The sequence below is a fragment of the Mustela erminea genome, chromosome 1 (genome assembly GCF_009829155.1).
Source record: "Mustela erminea isolate mMusErm1 chromosome 1, mMusErm1.Pri, whole genome shotgun sequence".
NCBI classification, from domain to species: domain Eukaryota; kingdom Metazoa; phylum Chordata; class Mammalia; order Carnivora; family Mustelidae; genus Mustela; species Mustela erminea.
This window is the reverse complement of record NC_045614.1, coordinates 14,879,033-14,902,906: the sequence shown is the minus strand read 5'-3', so window position 1 is coordinate 14,902,906 and position 23,874 is coordinate 14,879,033. Positions and strand designations below refer to the sequence as shown.

At 57.6% G+C, this 23,874-nt stretch overlaps 2 protein-coding genes across 3 annotated transcripts; one reads left to right on the top strand and one right to left on the bottom strand.

Annotated features, from left to right (window-relative positions):
• Positions 1–22: 22 nt before the first annotated feature.
• On the bottom strand, positions 23–7,634 carry DDX49 (DEAD-box helicase 49). Of its 2 annotated transcripts, none has more exons than XM_032316493.1 (13): positions 7,456–7,634; positions 6,063–6,186; positions 5,010–5,095; positions 4,800–4,921; positions 4,288–4,475; positions 3,986–4,126; positions 2,959–3,034; positions 2,613–2,689; positions 2,337–2,434; positions 1,577–1,651; positions 775–881; positions 623–694; positions 23–535 (listed from the first exon to the last, which is right to left on the bottom strand). In XM_032316493.1, the coding sequence occupies exons 1-13, from the start codon at positions 7,568–7,570 to the stop codon at positions 347–349; spliced, it is 1,470 nt and encodes a 489-aa protein (XP_032172384.1). In that variant the 5' UTR covers positions 7,571–7,634; the 3' UTR covers positions 23–346. The 2 variants fall into 2 exon arrangements, with proteins under 2 accessions (XP_032172384.1, XP_032172388.1); XM_032316497.1 differs by having other exon boundaries at positions 775–863; positions 7,456–7,633.
• A 237-nt stretch (positions 7,635–7,871) lies between these two features.
• On the top strand, positions 7,872–22,627 carry COPE (COPI coat complex subunit epsilon). Its single transcript, XM_032316563.1, has 10 exons — positions 7,872–8,067; positions 12,296–12,358; positions 13,576–13,676; positions 16,182–16,334; positions 17,571–17,624; positions 18,075–18,156; positions 19,108–19,263; positions 21,095–21,163; positions 22,220–22,294; positions 22,419–22,627. Exons 1-10 carry the CDS (start codon positions 7,942–7,944, stop codon positions 22,464–22,466), a joined length of 927 nt encoding a protein of 308 aa, XP_032172454.1. The 5' UTR covers positions 7,872–7,941; the 3' UTR covers positions 22,467–22,627.
• Positions 22,628–23,874: the final 1,247 nt, after the last annotated feature.

Sequence of the window (23,874 nt, the reverse complement as noted above, 5' to 3'; positions counted from 1 at the left end):
CCACTCCCGCAGAGTTCGATGGGAAAAAGTCAAGAGACCCATTTATTAGGTGACTCCTGCAAACAACACACCTTTGCTCTGGGGCCCTGCAGCATCCACCCCCCAGGGTCACTGTGTGTGGAGCTGGGCCCAACCTCGTAGCCAGTGTTCCTTCTCATCTGCAGGCAGGGGCTCCAAGAAGGGGCCAGCCAGGGGCGGCAAGGTGGAAAGCTGTGTGGAGCACAACATGGGTGTCCCTGGGTCCCACTGACAGGGACTGAGTAGGTCTGGGGGGAGGGGAGGAGCCGTCTGACCGTTAGTTCCAGGAAGGAATCCCAGGCAGGGCCGGTAGGGGCCACAGTGGTGCTCAGGACGGGCCCTGGCTGGGTGCCGGGGCCGAGCGTGCTCCAGGGGGGGCCCTGGGTGGACGCCCCCTGCGGCCAGCCCCCCTGGCCTTCTGCCACTGGAGCACCTGCTCCACCTTGTCCTTGAAGCGCCGGTTCTTCTGCTTGATCTTGGCCAGCTCAGCCTTGCGCTTGGCCTCCAGGTCGGGATCCTGGCATGGGAGGACCCGCAGGTGACCGAGCTGCCAGTCTGCCTCCTGTAAGCCCTCCCCACCATCCACGTGCCCCTCACCCCTCACCTTCCCCTCCAGGATCAGCTGCTTCCGCTTATTGATCTCCTTCTTTTCGTCAAAGTTGGCCGCCTCCAGTTTCTGGGGAGGGAAGGAGAGGCCGTCACGGGGGCCCTCATCTCCAAGGGGGCACCGGGGGTCTCACAGCTTCTAATACTCACAATTTCACACTCCCTCCGCACCACGTTGACCTGCGTGAGGATCTGCAGCACACTGGCCTCCTCCACAGAGAACTCCTCCAGCTTCTTCTCTGCAGGGGCAGGGGTCCCAGCGTGTGGGAGAGAGCAGACAAGGGAGAGATTCTGGCTTGGGAGTGAGCTTCCCATGCAGTAGGGCATGCAAGACTGGCGTCAGAGCAGATTAGGGTCAGATAAGCAAGATCTGGGATCGCAGACCTGAAGAGGCTGTCCTTTTATTTGTCACTGTTAGCAATACTATGAATTTGACGGGAAATATTTTTTTTAAACACTGTCCTTTAGGGGTGCCTGGATGGCTCCGTCAGAACAATGTGCGACTCTTGATCTTGGGATCATGAGTTTGAGCCTCACGCTGGGTGTAAGGATTACTCAAACACTGCCCTTTGCAGTCCAGAGATTTCTGAATTTTAGGGCAGTCTGTGCAGTGATTACAGATTTTCCAATGCTGGTTGGTCTGGGCTGCACATTAAAACACCCAAGGGGGTTGTTAAACACACCCAGGCACTGGCCCTGGGGCTCTGACTCATCCACAGGGACCACCGATACATCCCAGGCTGAGAAACTGAAGTCCCTTCCCACCGGATGTAGCTTTCAGCGGCTGAGGGCCACTGTGGGAAGCCGGTTTTGATAAGCGGGCTAAAAGCCATCACTTGGGGTTGCACAGGGCGGGAAGTGCAGTCCAAGCTCTGCTCCGCGAGCAGCCTGGCAGGTGTCTCACCCAGACGCACCCGTCTCCCCCCGGCCCCTCTCCTGTCCCTCCACTCACTGATCTGCTCCTCGATGGCATGGACAAGGTGGATGTCGTACTGCGTCACCAGTGTGATGGCCTGTCCTTGCCGCCCTGCGAGGACATGCCACAGTTACCTGCTGTGAGCTAGGGGCCAACAGAGACAGGCTGCGACCACCAGGCAGCTCTCTTGGTGGGAACGGAGTGAGGGCAGGTCCCTCCCAGAGGAGACACAGGGCCCTGGGAGAGGCGGCTCTCCTGGCGGGCCAGCCGTCCACAGGGGCTGGGGACGTGGCTGATTTCCCTCCAGGGCACGGCTGTCAGGGAGTTTTGTCAGTGAGAAGCCTTGACATGCCTCAGTGCAGAGCTGTGCCCACTAGTCTCTCTGTCCCCCATTTCTGTGAGGGTGACGGTATCTCCCTCAGCACTCACAGCTGGTGAGGTTCACAACCCTTGGAGCAGCACAAACATGCATCATTCCTGCTACCTGTCCTTTGATGACGAGACGAACCTAGAGAGCTGATATGCCCTGCCCCAGGGCCACAGGACAGGGGAGAAGCGCCAGGCCTCGGCTGGCCACCCCAGAAACCCTGTCTCTGCCCACCCCGGGCTGAGAATCTCAGAAACCAAAACATTCCCTGCCTTTGCTTTCGAAAGGATGATTCCCCCAACTTTTGACCCTGCTTCTTGCCTGCGGGCTCCACCCCGTCTTCTCCCACTGGCTCCTGACTTGGGCTCCTCGAGGGGTGGGCAGGGTGGAGGAAATAGGTCCGAAGGCCACCCGGCCCTGTCTGCTTACCTGCCCGAGCTGTCCGGCCAACTCGGTGTATGTAGATCTTGGGGAGCCCGGGGGTGTTGTGGTTGATGACCACCTGCACTGTGGGAATGTCCAGGCCCCTGGAGGCAGAGGCCAGTCAATGGTGCCATCCACATGCAGAAACCAAGGCGGGGACCCACCCCAGGTCACTCAGCCAGAAGTTGGGGCGGCCCCACCCCTCACCAGGGGAGCCCTCTGATCCCTCTGTGGGGGTGCCACTGGCCAGCCCACAGGAGGGAGTACGGTGGGGCTGCTCACCGGGAAGCTACATCTGTCGCAATCAGGATCCTGTAGATGCTGGACTTGAATTTGGCCAGGGCAGCAAAGCGTTCTTTCTGTTGCCAGGTCAGGAAGAGAATTGGGAAGACTGGGGGTCAGGGTTAGCAAATGTTTGAGCATTTACCGTGTGAGGCCTGGGAACATGGGAGTCCAGGCTTCCCACCCTCACGGGCGCCCCCATGAGGACAGACCAAGGTTAACGCATGGAGGAAGTGTTTCAGGCAGAGGGAAGAGGAGTGGGCAAAGGCCCTGAGGCTGGGAGGAGCAGAGAGGCCAAGGCTAGGGATGGGGAGGGGTGTGTCTCTGGGGCAGTCTGACCCCACACCTGTTTCATCATGGAATGCAGAGCCACAGTGGGGAAGTTGAATTTCCGCAGCATCATGCACAGAATCTGGCAGGTCCTGGGGGGAAAGGACATGCTGGCAGCCTCTCCAGGGCCCCGGTCAGGGAAGGCACTCCCACCCCGGCACACCCCAAGATGGCAAGTAGGGGGCTCTGCACAGCTGGTGAAGGAGAAGCAGAGGTGCAGGGTATCCTGCCTGCCGACCCTGGCCTAAGCCAATGAGAGTCAGCCCTAAACCCAGACTTTCCTCTTCTGGTAGCTGATACATTCTTAGGGGGCAGCAGCCACTCAGGAGGTCTCCTCCATGTGACGTAGGTTGCGTTTCCACTCCGGATCATGCTACAGCTTCCTAAGGACCTCCCCAAGAGCTTCAAAGGATTCTGAAGGCCTCCAGGACTGCAGAGAGGAGGGCCTGGCTGTTGGAGCCAATGTGCTGGGCCTTAGCGACAGCCCGAGACACAGTAAAAAGCTGCTGCTTCGAGGCCTTCCTGGCTGCAGCAGGGCGTTTCTAGGGGACACCCAGAGGCCCCCATGCCTTCTGGTTAAGAGCGGGTCTTGGGGAGCCTGGGTGGTTGAGTCGGTTAAGTGTCTGTCTGTTTTCGGCTCAGGTCATGGTAGCAGGGTCCTGGGATCGAGCCCCACATCAGGCTCCCTGCTCAGTGAGAAGCCTGCTTCTCCCTCTGCCTGCTGCCCCCCTATCCCCGGCTTGTATGCACACACATGGGCCGCATGCTCTCTCTCTCTGACAAATAAAGAAAAATCTTAAAAAAGAAAAAAAGAAAGAAAAAGAAAAAAAAGGGGGAGTCTGAGGAACCCCAAGTCCTGGCTCCCTCTTCAGGAGGTGTGGCCTCAGCAAACTGCTTGATCTGAGCTTCCCTGAGTGAATCCTCTGAAATCTCTGGTCTCAGCAGAGGCCCAGAGTGCCAACACTGGCCATGTGCCTCGCACCTCAGGCCTCATTAAGGCTACGGGAAGGGGTCTGAGGAGAAGAGAGGCAGCCCGTGCTCACTTGCACGTGTTGGTAAAGATGATGATGGACCAGTCCTCATGCTCATCCTGGAAGTTCTGAATCAGATGGACCAGATAGGCATCTTTGACCTTCTCAGGCACCAACAGGTAGCGCTGGTCCAGCTGTTCCACTGTACGTACCCTGGGGATGGGGAGGTGGGGGACCGGACTCAGTTTCCCCTACTGCTGAAGGGAGCCAATGTCCTGCACGGTCCATGGGCAAGAACCTCTGTTGGGTGTGGCCCCCCCACCCGACCCCTTGCCTGCCCTGCCCTGCCCCTCGGGACCTGGCTATGGACTCACGGGGCCTGAGCCTCCCAGAAGAAGGGCTGGTTGGTGGCTAGGCCCTGAAGCTCTCTGAGTGTGTCAGTCAGTGTGGCGCTGAAGAGGAGGGTCTGCCGGCGAGCAGGCACGGCCGCCAGGATGGCCTCCAGGTCCACGGTGAAGTCGGTGCAGCCCTGCTCCAACAGCCGGTCTGCCTCGTCCATCACCTGAGAACCAGTAGCCAGGGGTAGGGGATCTGGAGTGATAGCGCTGTCCAGGGCCCGCTCACGTGCCCAGCCTGCTTCTCCCCCGCCCATGCCTCCTTCCCAGCCCTGGAGATGGGCCCTGGAGTGTTCTCCCTCAAGGTTTCAGACATCTGCTCCCTCAACCATCTCAGCACTTCAGAGAGGCCCTGCCCCCGACCACCCTGGCTAGTCTGGGCTACCTCATATTGCTTCTCTGCTGTCCTTGTCACCCCTCCTACGGCTCTACTGGATGGCCTATGGGACACGTATCCCAAATGGATGAATCCGGGCCTTGGGCCGACTCACCAGGAAACGGATCTTCTTTATGCTAAAAGTGTTGGAGCTACGTAGGTGGTCAGCCAGGCGCCCTGGTGTGGCGATGACCACGTGTGGTTTCCGGGAGAGCTCCAGGGCCTGGGCCACCATATCTGCAGGTGGAGAGCGAGAAGTGGGTCTGGGTAGGTGGCCTGAGGCCGAGGGGGTTCCCTACCCAGAGCCTCCCCAGGCCCCTTGTACCCATGCCGCCAACAATGATGCAGTCTTTCAGGCCCAGAGGCTTCCCCAGCACCCGGAATTGCTCTGCAATCTGGTAGGCCAGCTCCCTGTGGGTGTAAAGGGGTCAGGCTGGGTTAGATAGGGGTTCTGTGCCTGCCTCCCATTCCCATATCCAACCCTCAGACTTCCTGACTGTCCCTCTCCTACTTACACACGCATCAAAGCTCCCAGTTCCCTCTGGATAAAGGCTCTGATATGGAGCGCTGGAGCCCCTCTGACCACATCCCATGGCCCCTTTCCCACCAGTTCCACCCAACCTGGCCTCTCTTCCTCGGCAGGGGCCTTGACACCACAGTCACCAAAGCCCGAAACCTAAGCATCAGTCCCCTCTCCCCTGAGGCTGGTCAGTGTCCAAGTCCCTTCTTCCCTACCCCTCAGCCCCAGCTCTGCCCAGGCCTGCCCTTGGCTCATGTGCCCACTTACTGTCCTCTGTCTTGCCCTCCCCTGCTCAGATGCCCACAGAATTGGTTCTAATTCTCTTCCTGGCATTCTAGGCTTTTCTCCAGTTGGCTCTAACCTGCCCAGCCCCAAGTACCTAATCTGTTCCCTGCATTTCTCCCACCTCTGCTCGAATGCTCTAGTAGCTTCCTCTGCCTGGCGTATCCTTCTCCAAACTTGTCCCTTTGAGACATACTTGTCACCCTTTAAGGAATATCTGGAATGACGTGTTCCTCGACTTCCCCTCCCCAGGCCACACTCTTACAACATACAGTGCCTACCTCTCCTACTGCTGTTAGAGGGCTTACCACGCCAACTGCCATATTTATATCTGCCCAAGAACAAGAAATGTGTCTCTGTCTCGGGCTACAAGACAACTGACAGCTTACCACGAGACAAGACCTATGCTCAGCACTTCTCACGCACTATCCCGGTAAATTCTGTGCTTCCCTTAAGAGGCAGGAATGATTTCCATCCCCGTTTTAAACATAGGGGAAGGGCACTCGGAGAGGTAAAGGTGCTTGCCCAAGAAAACACAGATGGTTAACTCACCCAGAAGGCCTATGGGGGGCTCACCTGGTGGGTGTCAGGACGAGGCAGAAGATGCCATAGGGATCCTCAGACAGCTTCTGCAAGATGGGCAGGACAAATGCTGCTGTCTTGCCACTGCCTGTCTTGGCACAGCCCAAGCAGTCCCGACCTGGGCAGAGGGCAAAGAGGCATCAACATACACCAGGTGCAGACAAGGTTCTACTGGGCAGTTCACAATAGCTAACGTTTAATGAGCGGTTACCATGTGTCCAATGTGTCCTATGTCATTTGTGTTCTGGGCATATGGACAAATTCTAGGAGAGTGTGACCATTATTATCTCCATTGAACAGAAAGGGAAACAGAGTCTCAGAGACGTGCTCAGAACACACAGCCAGTGAGTAGCAGGCTGGACTGGAACCCACATCCATCTGACCCAAGATGCCACTACTATCTTTTTTTCTTTTTTCAAGACTTTATTTATTCATTTGACAGAGAGAGAGAGAGCAAGCTTGTGTGCGAGAGAGCACAAGCAGGTCGAGTGGCAGAGGGAGAGGATGGAGAAGCAGGCTCCCTGCTTGAGCCAGACACGGGGCTCGATCCCAGGACCCTGGAATCATGACCTAAGCTGAAGGCAGATGCTTAACCAACTGAGCTACCCAGGTGCCCCACTACGACTCACTATCTCATCTGACTCCCTCACAGAGCATCCCAGCTCGGGGAAACCTGAAAACCTTCTCCCAATCTTATATTCTAGGCTGGCTATCAATTTTTCCATCTTTGTCTATTTAATATCTCAACCCTCAGCTTATTATATCCTAGGCTGGCTTTCTTTCTCTCTTTCTACAGAGAAAGAAAGAGAAAACGCGGGGAAGGGAGAGAAGCGTGGGAGAGAGGGGGAGAGAGAATCCCAAGCAGGCTCTACGTCCAGCATGGAGCCAGCCTTGATCTCCACCCTGAAATCATGACCTGAGTGGAAATCAAGAGTGGGACGCTCAATCAACTAAGCCATCCAGGTGCCCCTAACAGCATCTCTTTAATGGCAAACGGGATTGCACTACCAGAGTGGGGAGTGGGGAGTATTCACGGGACCAGAGTCCTGCATTTACTAGTAATCTCGACAAACTCAGTTCCCGTTTGTAAAATTAAGATGGTAGTGCAAACTACCAAAGTTTCTCAGTAGTGGCCATTAGTCATTCATCCCTGTGCTCTGAGGTCCCCAGTTTCTGGGATTACATCACTTGTGTGCGGACACACAGGAAATCAACTGTGCGTTACAAACGCCAACACTGCCCAGTCTACCTCTGGGATCCAGGCTCGCCAATAACGCCCACGCATATTCCCTCGCCTCGCAGAAGTGGGGTGCGCAAAAGCTGCGGAAGGAAAGGGAGCCGATAAGAGGAGGTAGGCTTCCTGGGGAAGAGGCCGAGACACACTTACCCTCTAGGATGGCAGGGATGCAGCCGAGCTGTACAGGCGTAGGCTGCTTCAAACCCAGCTGCCGACATTGTTCCACAAGCCACGATGACAGTCCGAGCTCCGCGAAACCGGCCATCCCCCTCACCAGCTTCGTGCGAGCACTCGTGTGAGCCGTGCTTTCCGGCGCGTACAGATGACGTCACGAACCGCTCCCGTTTACTGGATCGCTAGCTGCGTGGTCCCACCCACCTCTAGCTCACTTGACCATTCCCAGCCTCGACCACATGCTTACCATCTTTTCCCGATTTCCGTTGGCTCGCGCGATAAAATCAAACTACAGTTCCCGAATGCCCTGCCAGTCGTCCTTGCGACTCCCGTCCTTTAACTCCCTTTGGTTCATCATCAGGTAGAAACGAGTAAACTACAATTCCCAGCGTGCCTTGCGGTGACTCTCTGCTTCCGGTCGACGTGTCCCTCCGGAAGAGGAGCGACGGGGACCACAGCGGTATGGCGCCTCCGGCTCCCAGCCCGGCCACCGGCGGCTCCGGAGAAGTGGACGAGCTGTTCGACGTGAAGAATGCCTTCTACATTGGCAGCTACCAGCAGTGCATTAACGAGGCGCAGCGGGTGAAGGTGCGGCCGTTCGGGGGCGAGGGGATTGTGGTGGAGAAAGACGCTTCCAGGCGGCCACGGGTCGCTCTCTTATTTTTAAAATCTTCTTCTTCTCGCGACGTCTGCCCACCAGTGTATCTTTTCAGAGCACTGTGAGGAGTTAGTTACCCTGACCTTTGACAAAACTCAAAGCTGTGACATATTTTGATACTTCTCACTCAGAGGTCGTTCTGCCCCGTGGAAGGTATTTGAGTAAGGAAGGTGTTTATACCTCTGTAGTAATAATAGTAGTATTTGTCACTTGGGGAGAGCCCGCTTATGCCACCATACCCTCAATCCCCGTGAAGTAGGAACTGTTGTTTGTTCTCATTTTATGATGCTGACACTGCTGTTTGGGAGAGAAATGGCTTCCTCGACATTACCCTGCGCCACCATCCAGGTTGTTTCTCCTCGAATTTTCCCATTCGTTTCTTTCTTTCTTTTTTTCTTTCTTTCTTTCCTTCCTTCATTCGTTCATTGAGCTTCTTTGTGGACCAGGCAGTGTATTTGTGCTGGGTCAAAGCAGTGATAAAATAGATAAAACTCTGAGGTCTCTTGGAAACCTTAAGCTCCTCAGGGAGACAGTAAACAAGTACATAAACAAGAAGTCAGGGGGGTGGTGTGATGGACAGTGATGGGAATGAGGTTGGTCATTTGAGAGCTAGAAAATAGCCCTGCTAGGCAGGGCCCAGCTAATGGATGACAAGAGGGGACAGCAGGTCCTTCTGCAGGAACTTTTAGGGAGGGACATGGATGTTACTGACACTTTGAGAGTGAACTATTGGCCGTGCTTTAGAGCTGTGAAATTGACAGGATCTTGCTCACCCTCCTTGTTAACCTTAAAAAGAAAAGTCAGTTATTTTATTAGGAAAATGGGTTCATTGGGGATTAACGGATAATTGCATCTTGGGATGTGTAACCTATGGCAAAACCATGGGCAAGTCCAGAGAACAGAGAGGACTCCTCTTTCACAGGGGAAAGGAAATCGAGAGGAGTTGTTACAGACAAAAACCCATTGGAGTAAACTGGGAGCTCAGAGTCCGGTGGCTTCTCATTGCCTGAGTTGTGACAGTCTCCTTGGCTAGCCAGTTGCCAGGCAAGGAGAAAATCTCATCCTCCTGTGGGGAATTCATGGTACCTCTCTTCTGTTGGGGTCTGTCACGGACCTGGAGTGTCATGGCTTGAGAGCTCCCCCTTCTGGCCGCCTGATTCTATTTTCAAGGAGTTTTTTGTTTTGGTTTGGTTTTGGTTTTTTTGTTTTGTTTTGTTTTTTTTAAGATTTTTATTGAATTATTTGACAGAGAGAGATCACAAGTAGGCAGAGAAGCAGGCAGAGAGAGAGGTAGGGAAGTAGGCTCCCTGCTGAGCAGAGAGCCTGATGCAGGGCTCCATCCCAGGACCCTGGGATCATGACCTGAGCCAAAGGCAGAGGCCTCAACCCACTGAGCCACCCAGGTGCCCCAAACGAGTTTTGTTTTTATTAATTTTCACATAGCCTTGTGTTCTGGGGATATCAGATGAGAAAAGAAGTGAGTGAATGTGTAATAGCTTGAGTGCTTAAGCGGGCAAGTCTTCTGTCGTATTTTTCAGACTTTCCGTCACTGCTGAAAGGGAGAACCAGTGTGCCCTGCTGTACTCAGGGACTGGAAGCAGTCACAGAAACCAGACTGGCAGTTGCCGTGGGTGGAGGCACACTGCAACCCAGCCTCTGAGCTGGGGAACTGTTCCCTCTTTGGTGACATAGGAAACATGCACTGCTGCAAAACCATGTCATTGACCCTGATGCATCCAGAATGAGCATACTGTCCCCACTGAGCCATTCAGTGTGATTTAATTTTGGTCCACGGGCTACCTGAACCCTCTTGGGCAGCCTGTACTGGGTTTTACGGTGTCCCCTGAAAGATATGTTCACCCGGAACCTGGGAACATGACTTATTTGGCAAGAGGATGATTGCAGATAGAATTCAGTAAAGGCTATTTGGATGCAATCAGCCAGGATTTCATATAGGCCCTAAATCCAATGAGAAATGCCTTCTAAGTGGGGCGCCTGGCTGGCTCAATGGGTTAAGCCTCTGGGTTCGGTTCAGGTCACATGATCTCAGGGTCCTGAGATTGAGCCCTGCATCGTGCTCTCTGCTCAGGGGGGAGCCTGCTTCCCCCTCTCTGCCTGCTGCTCTGCCTAGTTGTGATCTCTCACTCTTTCTGACAAATAAATAAATAAAATCTTTAAAAAGAAAAATGCCGGGCGCCTGGGTGGCTCAGTGGTTTAAGCCGCTGCCTTCGGCTCAGGTCATGATCTCAGGGTCCTGGGATCGAGTCCCGCATCGGGCTTTCTGCTCAGCAAGGAGCCTGCTTCCCTCTCTCTCTCTCTCTGCCTGCCTCTCCATCTACTGTCAAATAAATAAATAAAATCTTTAAAAAAAAATAAAATAAAATAAAAAGAAAAATGCTTTCTAAGAGAAAGGCAAAGAGAGGTTTGAGGCAGACAGAGAAGATGGAGGTAGAGATTGGGGGGAGGGGACTACAACCCTATGAATACTTGGAGCCCCCAGAAGCTGGAAGAGGCCGGAAAGGATCCTCCATGGAGCCTTTGGTGGGAGTGTGGTCCTGCTGACACCTTGATTCGAACTGCTAGCTTCCGGGACTGTGAGAGGATAATTTTCTGTTCTTTCCCACCACCCAGTTGATGGTAGTTGATTACGGTGGCCCCAGCAATCTCTGACAGACCCAAGCTGAGGTGACCCCACGTGGGACACCTGGGGAGTCATTGCCCTTGATCGGATGTAGTGCTGTGTCACCATCGTGACATATCGTCATTTGTCAGACATTTCTTAAGTGCCCACAAGATCGTAGGTGCTGCCTGGCATTGGGGACGAAGCAGTGCAGGAAGCCTCAAGGAGCTGCAGGTCTAGTGGGGCCATCCTGACGGCGGTCCTTATCCCATCACTACCCAACCCCACCATGGTACTTACTGTCTTCAGGACTGGCTGCACCTTGGAGCCGTCTGAGGTCAGTTGGGGGCCACTCAGGGGTCTGCCGGCTTTGGTGGGTGTGGGCCTCCTGGCTTTGTTCTCAGGTAATTCTGGTGAGCTCTCCTCCCCAAGCCACACATGGCAGGGAAACGTTTGCTCAGAAAGATGCCATCCCTGTTTTCTCGGATCTGGAGATCGGCCCAGCACTCACCACGCAGCTTCTGCCCAAGTTTTTACGAGCCTTCCTCTTTTCCTGGCTCTTGTCCGTATCCCCCATAGCCTCATGGCCTGGCCAGGGCTCAGGGGGCTTCTTCCCACAGGCCCCGAGTGAGAGGATAATTTTCTGTTCTTTCCCCGAGTGAAATCCCCTCCGCAGGGCTTCCCGGCTCCAAGGCACCGGGGCCGAGCGGCGTGGCCCAGGCTGGATGCAGATGTCATTGTTCCCGGGCAGCCCCGCTGAGCTCTCCTCTGAGTGAGACAGACCTTTGTCTCTTCTGTTTTCCATGATTAAAACGTGTTTTGGAACAAAAACAGGACAATAACAGGTTACATGGAAGTATTTGTTACCACAAGTAAAGTCCCTTTTGCAGGTCTCCCGGGTCCCATCGGTTCTTCAGAATCAACCATTGGCCTCTGGATGGGAATCCTCCCAGGCTTCTTTTTTCTACCTTTTTTTTTTTTTTTTTTTTTAAGATTTTGTTCATTTCGGTTGGGGGGAGCATGAGCCAAGGGGAGGGGCAGAGGGAGATTGGGGCTACCCACTGAGCAGGGACTGCCAATGCAGGGCTCAATCCCAGGTCCCTGGGATCACAACCTGAGCTGAAGGCAGACACTTAACTGATTGAGCCGCCCAGGTGCCCCTGTTTTCTCTACTTTTACAAACCCAGGCACTGAGGCATTTCCCGACCAACCTCCTGGACCACCCACATCATTAAGCAGCTTCTGTTTTGACCCATCGCACTCTGGGGGCACCTGTCAGTACTAGTGGCCACATGTTCAGTGTGGCATGGGCTCCAGCTTGGCCCGTGGCCATGCAGCTGGAGTGGGTGCCCCACTTTCTTCACTTGGGTGGATGCGGGTAAGGATCGAACCCCCTTCCTGGGGTGGTGATGGTCTGGGACAAGATCAGGGCTGGGATGTAGGCCCGGCAGCCACTGGGGAAGCTACCTGGCCTCCCCTGAGGACAGGTCTGACACACAGCTCGAGGCATCCTGACTGGTCTCCCTGTCTCTCTGCAGCCCTCAAGCCCGGAGAGAGATATAGAAAGGGACGTCTTCCTCTACAGAGCATACCTTGCACAGGTGAGTGTGGGCCTGTGACCTCCAAGGCCCAGGGGACAGGAGAGTAAAGAACAGAGTGCTGGGCGGCGACTGGGGTGGGGACAACAGACAAAGGAGGGCAGAGTCCAGGACCTTGAGCAGCGAGTGTGGCCTCCACAAGTAGGTGGCTGTTTTCCTGAGTTTGTGGACTCATGAGGCCAAACGACCATTATAGGGATTTCTTCCCCCTTTTTTTCTTTATTTATGTAATCAGTAGGTTCTCTTTGCTTAGTATAGCTTTAGGTTTTTGGAATAAGCAAGTAGATAGTAAACAGAATCCTGTGTAACCCCCTGTAGTCCACAGGCAGCTTTTCTTCTTGCACTGGCCATGCCGGCAGTCCAGATGGTGTAGACCGAGCTGTGCCCTGCCCTGGCCTCCCCCGCCAAGGCCCACTGGCAGCTGGCCTCCCACCTGCCTCTCCTCCCCAGCTTCAGCCTTGGACCGTGATCTGTCCTGGGCACATGGCTCCGTGGCTGCCTCCACCTCACATCAGGCCCTGGGTGGCTTCCTGGATTCTGTTCACATCTTTCCCTCTGTGGAGTGTTCTGAAGCCTGCTGGGACCCCAGCCCTCCCATTGACCCATCCTCCTCACCCGGCCTCCGTGCCCTGCCCTTACCGTGAACAGTATATGCGGCCCCCAGCAGAGGGGATGCTCTGGTGTACCTGGCGTCTCCTTGCCATGTATGCCTGTGAATGTATACATACAAAAGGACACCTGCAGGTGGCAGCAAAAACATCAAAACCACCTGAGAAGGAATGTGGTGGAAGTGGGCCCCTGACTCCAGTTCCCCTCCCAGCAGTGAGCACCACCACTGGTTCTGAGCATCAGCGGGAGGGGGTGTGTGTCCTGATGCCTAGACCCCCTGCCCCTGGGAGATGCCTTCCACCCGGAGCTGGCAGGGCCCTCGCCCTTCACTTCAGCCCTGGGGTCTCCTGCTAGAGTGGTGGGCATTGTGGCCTGACAGGTGGCAGGTGACGCCGTGCTGGCTCGCAGCAGGGCCTGTGGCAGGGCTGGCCCTGGCAGGCCGAGGGGCCCCTGCGGGCAGTGGGTTCTGGGGGAAGCCACTGGTTCCAGGCGTCAGGGCTCTGCCAGAGTGCTCCTAGAGCCCCCAAAAGCTCTCGTGTTCCTGAGGGCTGAGGTGTGAGCCCCACAGGGGAGAGCAGGCCCAGCTGACAGCATGCTTCTCTTGACTGCAGAGGAAGTATGGTGTGGTCCTGGATGAGATCAAGCCCTCCTCCGCCCCTGAGCTCCAGGCCGTGCGTATGTTTGCTGAGTACCTGGCCAACGACAGCCAGAGGTGAGGATGGGAGGGTTTGCATCTCTCCCCACCTTCTCGTCTCCCTGAGCCTCAGGGCATTCCTGCCCTGCCTGGGCAGTTGTGTGAGCCGTTCATTGTGTTGCTGGCTGGTACTTGCCCCGGTTCTTACAGGCTCTGCCTCTGCCCAGGCCTGGAGCACCAGCATGACCCAGCAGGCTCGGTGGTCCTCTGTGCTGCCTCCCCAGCCCAGGAATGGCTGGTCCTGAGGCCCCCTGGGGTTAGGAAGTTTTACATTCAAATATCCTCCCCACAGGGTGCCTGGGGTAGGGCAACAGGTCTTCCCCCACCCACCTTCCCTCCCCCACCTGCCCAGCCCTGAGACCCCACCACCACCCTGGAGCATCCCTCTTAGTAGCAAGGAGCCTCACAGAAAGGCCTAGTGGAACTTCTTAGATACCAGGACTTGATCATGACCTTGTTGATACTATGCTACTCTCATGGGCCACCAAGGCTGTCGTTGGGTCCCAGGTGTGGGTGAGACCGCCTGCTGTGACCCCCGGCCGCTGCCCTAATGAAGGGCAGCATTCTGTGCCCTGTCTCCTGATTGGGGTCCTTGGCCCTCGAAGCTTGAGGCTGGGGGGAATTTACTTGTCAGCAGTGACAGCTGAATGGGGGCCCCCAGGTTCTGATCCCCAGAACCCATAAACGCAGCGTCATTGGAGGTAAGGTCTTTGCAAATATAATTAGGTAAGGATCTTGAGATCATCTTGGATGTAGGGTGGACCCTGAATCCGGGACTGGTGTCCTGATTAGAGACAGATGAGAAGACAGAGAAGGTACAGAGGGGAGGCATGCGTGAAGATGGAGGCATCATCGGGATGACACAGAAGCCAATGCGCGCCAAGGACTGTGGGCGGCTGGTTGAAGCCAGGAGAGAGGCTTGGGATGGATTCATCTTCGGGGGCCTCAGAAGGAACCTTCCCTGCCCACACTTGGATATCGGACTTCTACCTTCTAGAATTCTCTGTGAGAGAGTCTGTCCCCGTTGTTTGCATCTTCCAGGTCTGCGGGGCTTTGTGACAGCAGCCCCAGGACGCCAAGGCAGGCAGGCTCCTGAGGCTGTCCTTTCTCCCTCACCACTCTTCATGAGCCAAGAAGACAAGCCCTGTTCTCCTTTTGGAAGAGGAGGGGACCCAGGGACCTTGTAGGAGCAGGGGCTGCCATGGGGCAGGAGCTCAGGAAGGCGGAGGGATTCAGGGTGCGTCCGTCCTGGCATCCCCACAGCCAGCGCGGCAAGCAGGCTGTGGAGAAAGTCCCAGAACCTGCAGGTGACCCGTGTCATGTTAAAGTAACACCGTATGATGCTCCCATCACATCAACAACAGCAGGCGGCGTGTCTAGTCCTGGTGCCACAAACCAGGCAGGGAACGTCGTGGGGTGGCCGCAAGGGCTCCTGTGCCAACCCTGTGTCACGCCCTGCACGCGCTCTGGGTGTGCGGAGTGGGAGATAGTCTCGGGTTTGAAGTCATTTGTCCTTCCAGCACCTTGGTGGTCACAAGGACAGTGACAGGTGTGTCTCCATCCTCCAGGGCCTTAGATGCAGATTCTGGCCAGTGGCCCCCGAGCAGCCCACGTGACATGCACACATTTCTGGGGATCCTGTGGACCCTGAACAGCAGTTTTGGTCCGGTGGCGTCTTGGGGCCGGGCTCCTCTTCCCTTCTGTCAACTGCTCAGCAGCCTTTTGAAATAAGGGGTTTGGGCTCTGTTTTCTAGTTAAGCAGATCATGGCTTGGGTATCCTATGGTCTGTGGGGGACCCGGCTGATGGTGGAGACCTGGCTCCAGCCCGGTCACCAGCCCGCACGCGGCCCGCCTGCCCAGAGCAGCTGGCCATCGCAGCTGCCCACTGCAGAAGGCGGCGATGTCACCAGAGTGAGAGTTATCTGTGTGGCTTCCTGTCCCCAGAGAGGCGACCCTGGCAAGTCAGTCTGTCCCTCCACATCTAGGGTAATGTGGACACTACAGCCTCCTGTCTCTGAGGGCCAGGAGGTCTGTAGGCCTAGCAGTTGTCTGTGCTGCTCTGTGGACATGTCCCCTCCTGCCCCCCACCTCTTCATGGGGCCTGAAAGCACCCAGCCTCAGTCTCCCTGTGTAAGGGCAAGAAGTACCATGTGGAAAGGCAGTGAAGTTGGTGCCCAGTGGGGCTCAATGGCAACAGCTGGGCCTGTTCTTTTTTTTTTTTTTTTTTTAAGATTTTATTTATTCATTTGAGAGAGAGAACACAAGCAGGGGGAGAAGCAGACTCCTGCTGAGCTGGGAGCACAACACGGGGCTCAATCCCAGGACCTGGAGATCATGACCAGAGCCTAAGGCATATACTTAACCAACTGAGCCACCCAGGCATCCCACGAGGGGCCCGTTCTGCCTGCAGCTGCTGTGTTCCCCTGGGGGCCTGGCCCACCCTCTCTGGACCTGTCTGCTCCCACAGAGGCAAGGCTGCCGCCCACCTCTGGCTGCAGGCTTTCAGCAGCCTTGTCTCGCAGGGACTCCATTGTGGCCGAGCTGGACCGAGAGATGAGTCGGAGTGTGGACGTGACCAACACCACCTTCCTGCTGATGGCTGCCTCCATCTACTTCCACGACCAGAACCCAGATGCGGCCCTGCGTGCCCTGCATCAGGGGGACAGCCTGGAGTGGTGAGTATCCTCCCTGTTCTGGCGGGAAGGCCTGGAGGCCTGAGCGGCCCCTCTGGTCTCCAGGCTGCTCAAGGCCTCATTGGCCGTTGTCATGGGAACAGTGGGGGGCTGTCGGTAGAGACTGGTGGGGCCCAGGCTTCCCATTCAGGCTGCAGCTCCCATTCTTGGTCCAGGAGACACTCCTTTCTGCACGGCTGGTCTGCTGTTCCCAAGGACACGGCTCCCAGGGCTGGAAACCCTCTGTTCCCGATGGCAGAGGAGAAAGCACCTTTGTTCTGCCCGTGGTTTCTGTACCCCCACCCCCACTACGGAGCCTTGTGTTCCTGGGCCCTGGCCTTTCTGTGTCCTCCCCGTGTCCCCCCAGGCCCTCCCCTGATGCCAGCCCCCATTCAGCGCACTCCAGAGCTGGCAGCGTGCCACGGGTGCCACCCCCCGCCCTAGGAGGTGACTCTGGGCCAGTGCTTCATCTAGGGCGCCGTGTCCAGGCTCTGGCCTGGAGGGTGCGACTGCCCTCCCCTATGAACTCTCTGGGTACCTGTTGTCCCTTGGTTAGTTGGTCCCCACAGGTTCATTTTTGTATCTGTTTCTGGCCCCCCCCCCCCATCCAGAAAGGGATTTGTGGCAGCTTAGAAATAGGTCTCGCACGCAGCTTACAAAGCAGCAGACTCTATAACTGTTTCTCAGACTCCTACACTGTTGCTCTGGGCGGGGAGATGAGGGAGCGAGTGACTCATACATGAGCAGTGGCCACAGCTCTCAGGCAGAGAGGGAAGCCATAGGTGTGGGCCCTGGAGGGCATGAGCACGTGCCCCTCACAGCCGCGCTGTGACTGGACCCACAGCATTCCTTGGGGGCTGACCCTGGGTCTGGCTGCTCAGCTCGCTTCCTGGGCTCCTGCCACTGGGTGGTGGCCAGTGTCTCCCTCGCACCAGGATTGGGGCACAGATATGGTGCCCAGTCTCAGGGTAGTCAGAGTGGGACGACTTGGGACTTGATGAAAACTCCAGCCCCACGCGTGCTCAGTGGTGAAATGGGGAAGCCAGGGCCCCGGGAAGCTGTGGGAGGCTTGGCCCAGCCTGTAGAGCCTGGGTCAGTCCAGTGCGGCTCAGCATCGCCCCCGGCCAGGCAGGGCTGGCGGCCGAGGGACTCCTAGGAATGTACTGGAGGTGGTGCCCACACAGAGTGAACCCCGATGAGCCGCAGAGTGGTGAGGCTGACTGCCTGTCTGTCCCACAGCATGGCCATGACCGTGCAGATCCTGCTGAAGTTGGACCGCCTGGACCTCGCCCGGTATGTCTCTCCCACGCGTCCCCAGCTGCAGCTCCCAGGCTGGGGCCCCGGCGTCAGGACTGTCAGAGCAGCGGCTGTCAGAGCAGCAGGACGCCATGCTCCCCAGAAGCCAGGCCTCTGGCCGCTAGGGGGCACTCAGCTTGGGGGCCCTCCCTGGGCCCTTTCTGAAGGCCCAGAACATCAGGAGTGCAATTGCTTCTCCATTCACTTCATTCAAGCCCATGGGGGTGACACACTGTTGGTTTGCCTGCCCCTCCCTGCAGGGTGTTGCCTGGGGCAGGGTGTTGTCTGGGATGAGGGATGGTGCTGTCCTTGTCTCCCTGCAGAGTTGGGGTGGGCTTCCCAAGTGTGCAGTGGGGGCAGCTGGGTCAGGGCCGTGAGCCGGCACCAGTATGTGTCCCATGAGCAGAATGCGGGGGACTCCCTCCTACCCTTCTCCTCTGTCTCCAGGAAGGAACTGAAGAAAATGCAGGACCAGGATGAGGACGCTACCCTCACCCAGCTGGCCACCGCGTGGGTCAATCTGGCTGTGGTGAGCCCCTGGGCCTTGCTGGGGGAATGAGGGAACATCAGAGACCCAGGAGGTGGGAGGTGCCCCCTGGATCCAGCGCTGGCTGCTGCCTGGGGGAGAGTGCTGATACAGGCTTCTGTGGACGCACTGGACCTGCTCCTTCATTTGGGTCAAGGGCCTGTCCCCTAGGGGAACCCCCAATGCAGTGCGTCCTGGCACATTTCGCACCTTGATCAGCTGCAGCCCCATACCCGGCTCCTCATAGCCGAGCATCTTGGCCAGAGCCAGAGCAGATGAGCCGGGGGGCTCTGGGACCAGACTTGATGGACCGAGTGAGCCTGCCTGGTGGGGCAGCCTCCCAGGCCTGACCCTGGGCTTGGCTCCCACTCAGCTCACTGCCTGGGCTCCTGGCACTGGGTAGTGGCCAGTGTCTCCCATGCACCTTCCCTTGCACCCAGCCACCATCTCCTCCATGCCTTGCCCCTCCTGCCCACCGGCAGTGGCCCCTTTTCTGGCTTCTGGCACTGGGTTTTCTCTAAGCTTTTCTTTTTCTTGTTTTCTTTTCTTTTTTTTTTTTTTTAATGGCTGCTTAAAATGTGTGCCCCATCCGCATGCGCCTGCACTGGCCTTTGGGGCTGAGGCCTCACCCAAACTGTTTTCTAGTCCCTGTGACTTAGGGGGAGAGCCCTGCCCACTGTTCACCAGCTCTGCGTTTTTTCCCAAGCCCATCTTGGTCTCAGGCTCCCCTGTAAGTGATGCTGCATCTCTAGCACGCAGACAGAGCCTTTCATTCTGAACCCGGACTTTCAGCGACAGAAGAGAGGGGTCCAGGGACGGCCTGCCACGCGCTGGCCACGCTGGCATCACTTCCGCGGAGTGCCAGCTGGCGTCACCCTGCCGTGTGCGGGAGCAGGCGGTGGCAGGGCTGGGGAGCAGGGTGACAAACCGGTGATGTTGAAACTCTGCCCGCAGGGTGGTGAGAAGCTGCAGGATGCCTACTACATCTTTCAGGAGATGGCTGACAAGTGCTCGTCCACCCTGCTGCTGCTCAATGGGCAGGCGGCCTGCCACATGGCCCAGGGCCGATGGGAGGCTGCTGAAGGCGTGCTGCAGGAGGCTCTGGACAAGGTACGGCAGGCCCAGCCCACACGGCGGCTCCCGGTGGGGGCGGCAGGGGACGCAGGGCTTGCTGCAGAGGCATACCGACCGGGCAGAGGGAGACCCCACGGGCCTGGCACGTGATGTGGGAATTTATTTTGATAGCAAATCAGCTAAGATTCGGACTGTAAATAGAAGTGTTGATTGTGGCCTTTCTCAGAAATGGGAGGCTCCTATCGGCTTGGACTTCAGCAGGGCTGAGCTGAGCAAAAAGGTCTTGGCTGCCTGGTCTGGCGGCCTCTTGATGTGACTTCTCCCCTGAGCCAGTACTTGGAAGAGATGCCTGCTGTTCGTTACCAAGGGGAGAGCGGGCTGCCGATGGGAGGTGTTGCCTGGGCCTTTCGGGTCTAGGAGAGGAACCTCTAGTGAGGCCCTGGCAGGGCACCCCCGCTGCCTTCTCCCAACTGACGCATGAGGTCTTGTGTGTTATTTTTATAATCAGAGGAAATGTCAAAGTTTTTTCCGTTTTTGGAAAACGTTTTTTGATGTTACGAGAAAAGGACACCAGTAGGAAGCTTTCTCCCCCATACCTGTGCACACTCAGGAGATTGTTTGCAGATCACGAACAGGCCAGGGGCCATCCGTCGGGTGCTCCTTGGGCTGCCCGCGTGGAGCTGCTTTGGCCTGCCAGGGCGCCTGTGTCTGTGCTGGCCGCTGTGCCTCCCTGACAGGCTTGGACCTTAACTGGACTGCTGGGTGCAGTCAGGAACGTCTGGCCTGGTGGGATGTTTGTGCCCCGGAAGGAGAAGGCAGCGGGGTCCCCAGTGAAATGACACCCATCTGTCCTCATTCTCTGAGATCCCACCTGGGGCAGGGTGCTGCCAGTGGCCCTGACCCCCTCCTCTCCCTGCCATGCCACGGCCTCTCTTGTCCCGGTGCCTTGGGCCACCCCCTGCTTTCCACTGTCCTTTCCATTCCTCTGGCGTTCCCCTCGTTTTGCTTCCATGGGCACGTGCCATTGTCCCTCTTGACAACCTCCGCGAGGAGACTAAGGTGGGGGGCAGTTGAGTCGCCCTGGAGAGGGGCAGCAGTGGAGCAGAGCCGGGTCCATGCAGGAGGCTGGGGTCTATGCAGTCCCTTGAACCTATGACACCTCGCATCCAGGTTGCTGTGTCTCTGTTCGAGTGCGCGGTCAGGGCCCCCTGCAGCGGTCTTGCCTTCCTGCTCCAGGGGGTCTGGGGCCAGTTCCCTGCATTCCCTGTGCCTCAATGCCTCATGTGGGTGGGCAGGGTGAGGTCACCCGCTTGGATGTTCTGGTAGTTTCCCAGCAGCTTCTTGCCAAGGCCCCTAGAGAGCCGGAGGGGTGGGTGGGGTCTGCCCTGAGGTCTCAGATCTCATTTTTGCAGGGAGGGGGACCCCTTGTCTGTGATGGTGTTCAGGCCACTTGGGGCTGGGCTCTATTCCTTTGCCATTGGTGTGATAAATTACTCCTCAAAGACTGCCACCAGCAAGGAGGCTTGGTCTCATCCTGGCCCACAGATGAGACATTGGGCTGAGGGGAAGCTGCTGCTGTGGGGAGGCGGGAAGACGGGTGAGGGCCGGGGCTCCCCCCTTGCCACCACGCTGCCTCCCAGGCAGAAGGGGGGCCCTGAGGTCATGGCCTTGCGGAGTGGCCAGTGGACATGCTTTGGGTCCCCCAGCCCTGCCCCCTGCCACAGCTCTGAGGGTGTGACCTTGAGTGGGTCCTGTCTTTACCCTGGGTCAAAGGGAGCCGGTTTCCCACCAGAGATGGGGGTGGACAGGCCAAGTTGGGGGCCTGGGGGAGCTGACCCTGCTCGCCTGGCGTCTCCTGTGTTTCCAGGACAGTGGCCACCCGGAGACACTGATCAACCTCGTCGTCCTGTCACAGCACCTGGGCAAGCCCCCCGAGGTAGGGCCCCCTGGCTCAGGGAGGTTTTCTGGCCTTCTTGCTTTGGGCAGGTCTCTGCGGTGTGGCCCCAGCCCCGGACGAAGCTCAGGGTCTCAAAGAAAGCCACTTCTTTGGCAGGGGGGCAGGTGCGGTTGCCATCAGCACAAGGGTCGCTATGAAGTTGGTGTTGCGGGCGCTGAGGCTGTAGGTCGGCTGCTCCCGTGGGCTGTGTGAACTAGTGGGCTGTGTCTCAGAGCATGCCCAAGCCAGGGCCAGCCGAGCCAGGTCCCCCACCTGTGCCACCTCTGGGAGGTCACTGGGCAGAAGAACAGAGGAGAGGGGCCCAGGGGAGCCATCCCTGTGATCCCATGTTGTGTGAGGGCAGGGAGGGAGGGAGAACTCTGGGGCCCGGCTGTTGAGGTGGCTGACTGGCCCACTTGACCAGGGACCCACCCCAGGGCTTCCTGGCCGTCTGGTACCCATCCCTGTAGCAGGGCCCCCGGGTGGCCTCGGGGCTAGCGTAGTATAGCAGATAGAGCAACTCTCCCACTCACCCCAGAGATGGCACTGGACCCTTGGGCTTGGGGAGACAGCTGCCCCCGCCCCATATAGTCAGTGTGGGCCTGAGGAGGAGGGGCGAGGCTGGCAGCAAGGGCTCTGTCTGAGGTCCAGGTTCTAGCACCAGGATCCCTGGGGATTCTCTGCACAGTGTGCCCAGAACAAACCCCCCTCCCCTCCCAGCCCTGTTCCCCCTGACCTGCCCTCCGCCCTCTCCTTGGGCCTGGGTCCTTGCCAACCCACTCACTGAGCCCCTCGGCACATCCTTCCACTGTGCACTGAGCAGAGGCTCTGTGCCACCTGTCCCCTCTTTCTGCCCCAACCCTGAGGGTCCCACCCAGCATCAGCCAGATTTCCGGATGGAGTAATGGAGGTGATGGGAGATGGAAGCTCTTGCTTGGGGTCAGTGGGAAGCTGGGAAGCTCCCCCACCCCCCCACCCCTCCCCTTGCCCTGTATGTGAGCAGCACCTGGCTCCCCTCGCCCCTGTTCAGCTCACCTGGCCTCCTGTCCCCTGCAGGTGACAAACCGCTACCTGTCCCAGCTGAAGGATGCACATCGGTTCCACCCTTTCATCAAGGAGTACCAGGCCAAGGTGAGCCCAGGCGGACTGTCTGTCCCTGGTCCCCAGACACCCCGGGCAGGGCCAGGGAAGGAGGGTGACTGGGGTCCTGACTCATGTTCTCTCTGTGTCTCCCCCTTCCCCCACCACGTTGAAGGAGAACGACTTTGACCGGCTGGTGCTGCAGTATGCTCCCAGTGCATAAGACCGGTTCCCGAGCCAGGGGACAGCAAGGTGTGCCGCCCTCCCTGCTGGGCACCCCTCCTCAAGCTCTCTCACCTGTTCTGGCCAGAAGCAGAGGCTGGAAGCCCAGCCCAGCCCCACTCTTGTCAATAAATGTATCCACCATGGGAGCCACCTCCCCCCCCATCTGTGTCTGCTGTGGCCACTTTGGGAGGGACATGTGGGAACCAAGGCTCAGAAGGGAGGGTTCTAGGCACTGTCCTCCCAGGGCTTTTGCTGGGAGGGGGTCCCCTGGAGACCAGGGCCTCTGAGCAGCAGAGGTGCAGACTCCCGCCCCTCAGACAACCACCATAAGGTGGTCTGGGCAGCACAGCCCTGTCTCCCAAGCCCCCATGGCGCCCAGGGAAACTGAGGTGGCAGCCATCACCAGGGGCATCAGAGCTCAAAGGCAGTATCCCAGGGAGGCCTGTAGGGGGCCAGGGAGGTAGAAGTACTCAGGCTTCAGTTTAGTCGCATGCGCAGTGTCTGTGCGCTGGGTGCAAATGCTCTCCATCCCCCATCCCTCCAGATGGTCCCTGCTCCTCGCTGCTGCCCTGTGGGCGGTCCTTGGCCCAGATGGAGACCTGCTGCTGTCGGGCTGTGGGCGCAGGAGGGCCACAGTGCTGTGCTGTCTACCTGGAGGGAGAAACCCATGGCGAGCACCCTTCCATAAGAGAAAGCCAGGGTTGGGGCGCATGTGTGGCTCAGTGGGTTAAGCCTCTGCCTTCAGCTCGGGTCATGATCTCAGGGTCCCGGGATTGAGCCTCGTATCAGACTTTCTGCTCAGCAGGGAGCCTGTTTCCCCTTCTCTGCCTGCTTGGGATCTCTCTCTCTGTCAAATAAATAAATAAAATCTTAAAAAAAGAGAAAGAGAAAGCCAGGGCACCAGCTGGCGTCTCTTGTCAAGAGGCGAGCAAGGGAGCGCTGTTGGTTGGGCCTCTTAGATGAGGTCACCACCCAAACAACTAGAAGGATCTGCAGAGGCCAGGTTCAAGGGATGGGGGTGACCAGCATTCATTCAAAGCAGCATGAACAGCCCATGCAAAGCCCCTGTGGCTGTGCTGGGCTCCGCGAGTGGGATAGCGCTTTGTGCCCTTTGTCCCTAGGTCAGTGTCTGCTTGATACCTGGTGCTTGGTGGCCAGGACAGGATGCAGAGCTCAGGATTCCCAGGGGCAGGACCCACCCAGCCCTCCCTGCCTGTTGAGGAGCTCAGGGGAGAGAGAGGAGAGAGGTGACAGAGGCATCCGGCAGGGGTGGGGATGGGGGGCCTGGAGATGAGCTTTCCGGAGAGAAGAGGCCTGCCCTCAGGTGGCACAGGGAAGGGGACCTTAGCAGCCCCTTGTCAGGTCCCAGCTGCCGGCATGGGGAGCCACCTTCCATTTCTGCTCTG

Excerpts from the sequence above, each read along its gene's own strand:
- COPE (XM_032316563.1), top strand. The coding sequence starts at position 7,942 with ATGGCGCCTCCGGCTCCCAGCCCGGCCACCGGCGGCTCCGGAGAAGTG. Across the intron at positions 12,359-13,575 it reads ACAGAGCATACCTTGCACAG|AGGAAGTATGGTGTGGTCCT; the intron begins GTGAGTGTGGGC and ends TCTTGACTGCAG. Across the intron at positions 18,157-19,107 it reads CGTGGGTCAATCTGGCTGTG|GGTGGTGAGAAGCTGCAGGA; the intron begins GTGAGCCCCTGG and ends CTCTGCCCGCAG.
- DDX49 (XM_032316493.1), bottom strand. The coding sequence starts at position 7,570 with ATGGCCGGTTTCGCGGAGCTCGGACTGTCATCGTGGCTTGTGGAACAA. Across the intron at positions 2,690-2,958 it reads TGCATTCCATGATGAAACAG|AAAGAACGCTTTGCTGCCCT; the intron begins GTGTGGGGTCAG and ends ACCTGGCAACAG. Across the intron at positions 882-1,576 it reads TGCCATCGAGGAGCAGATCA|GGACCCCTGCCCCTGCAGAG; the intron begins GTGAGTGGAGGG and ends TCCCACACGCTG.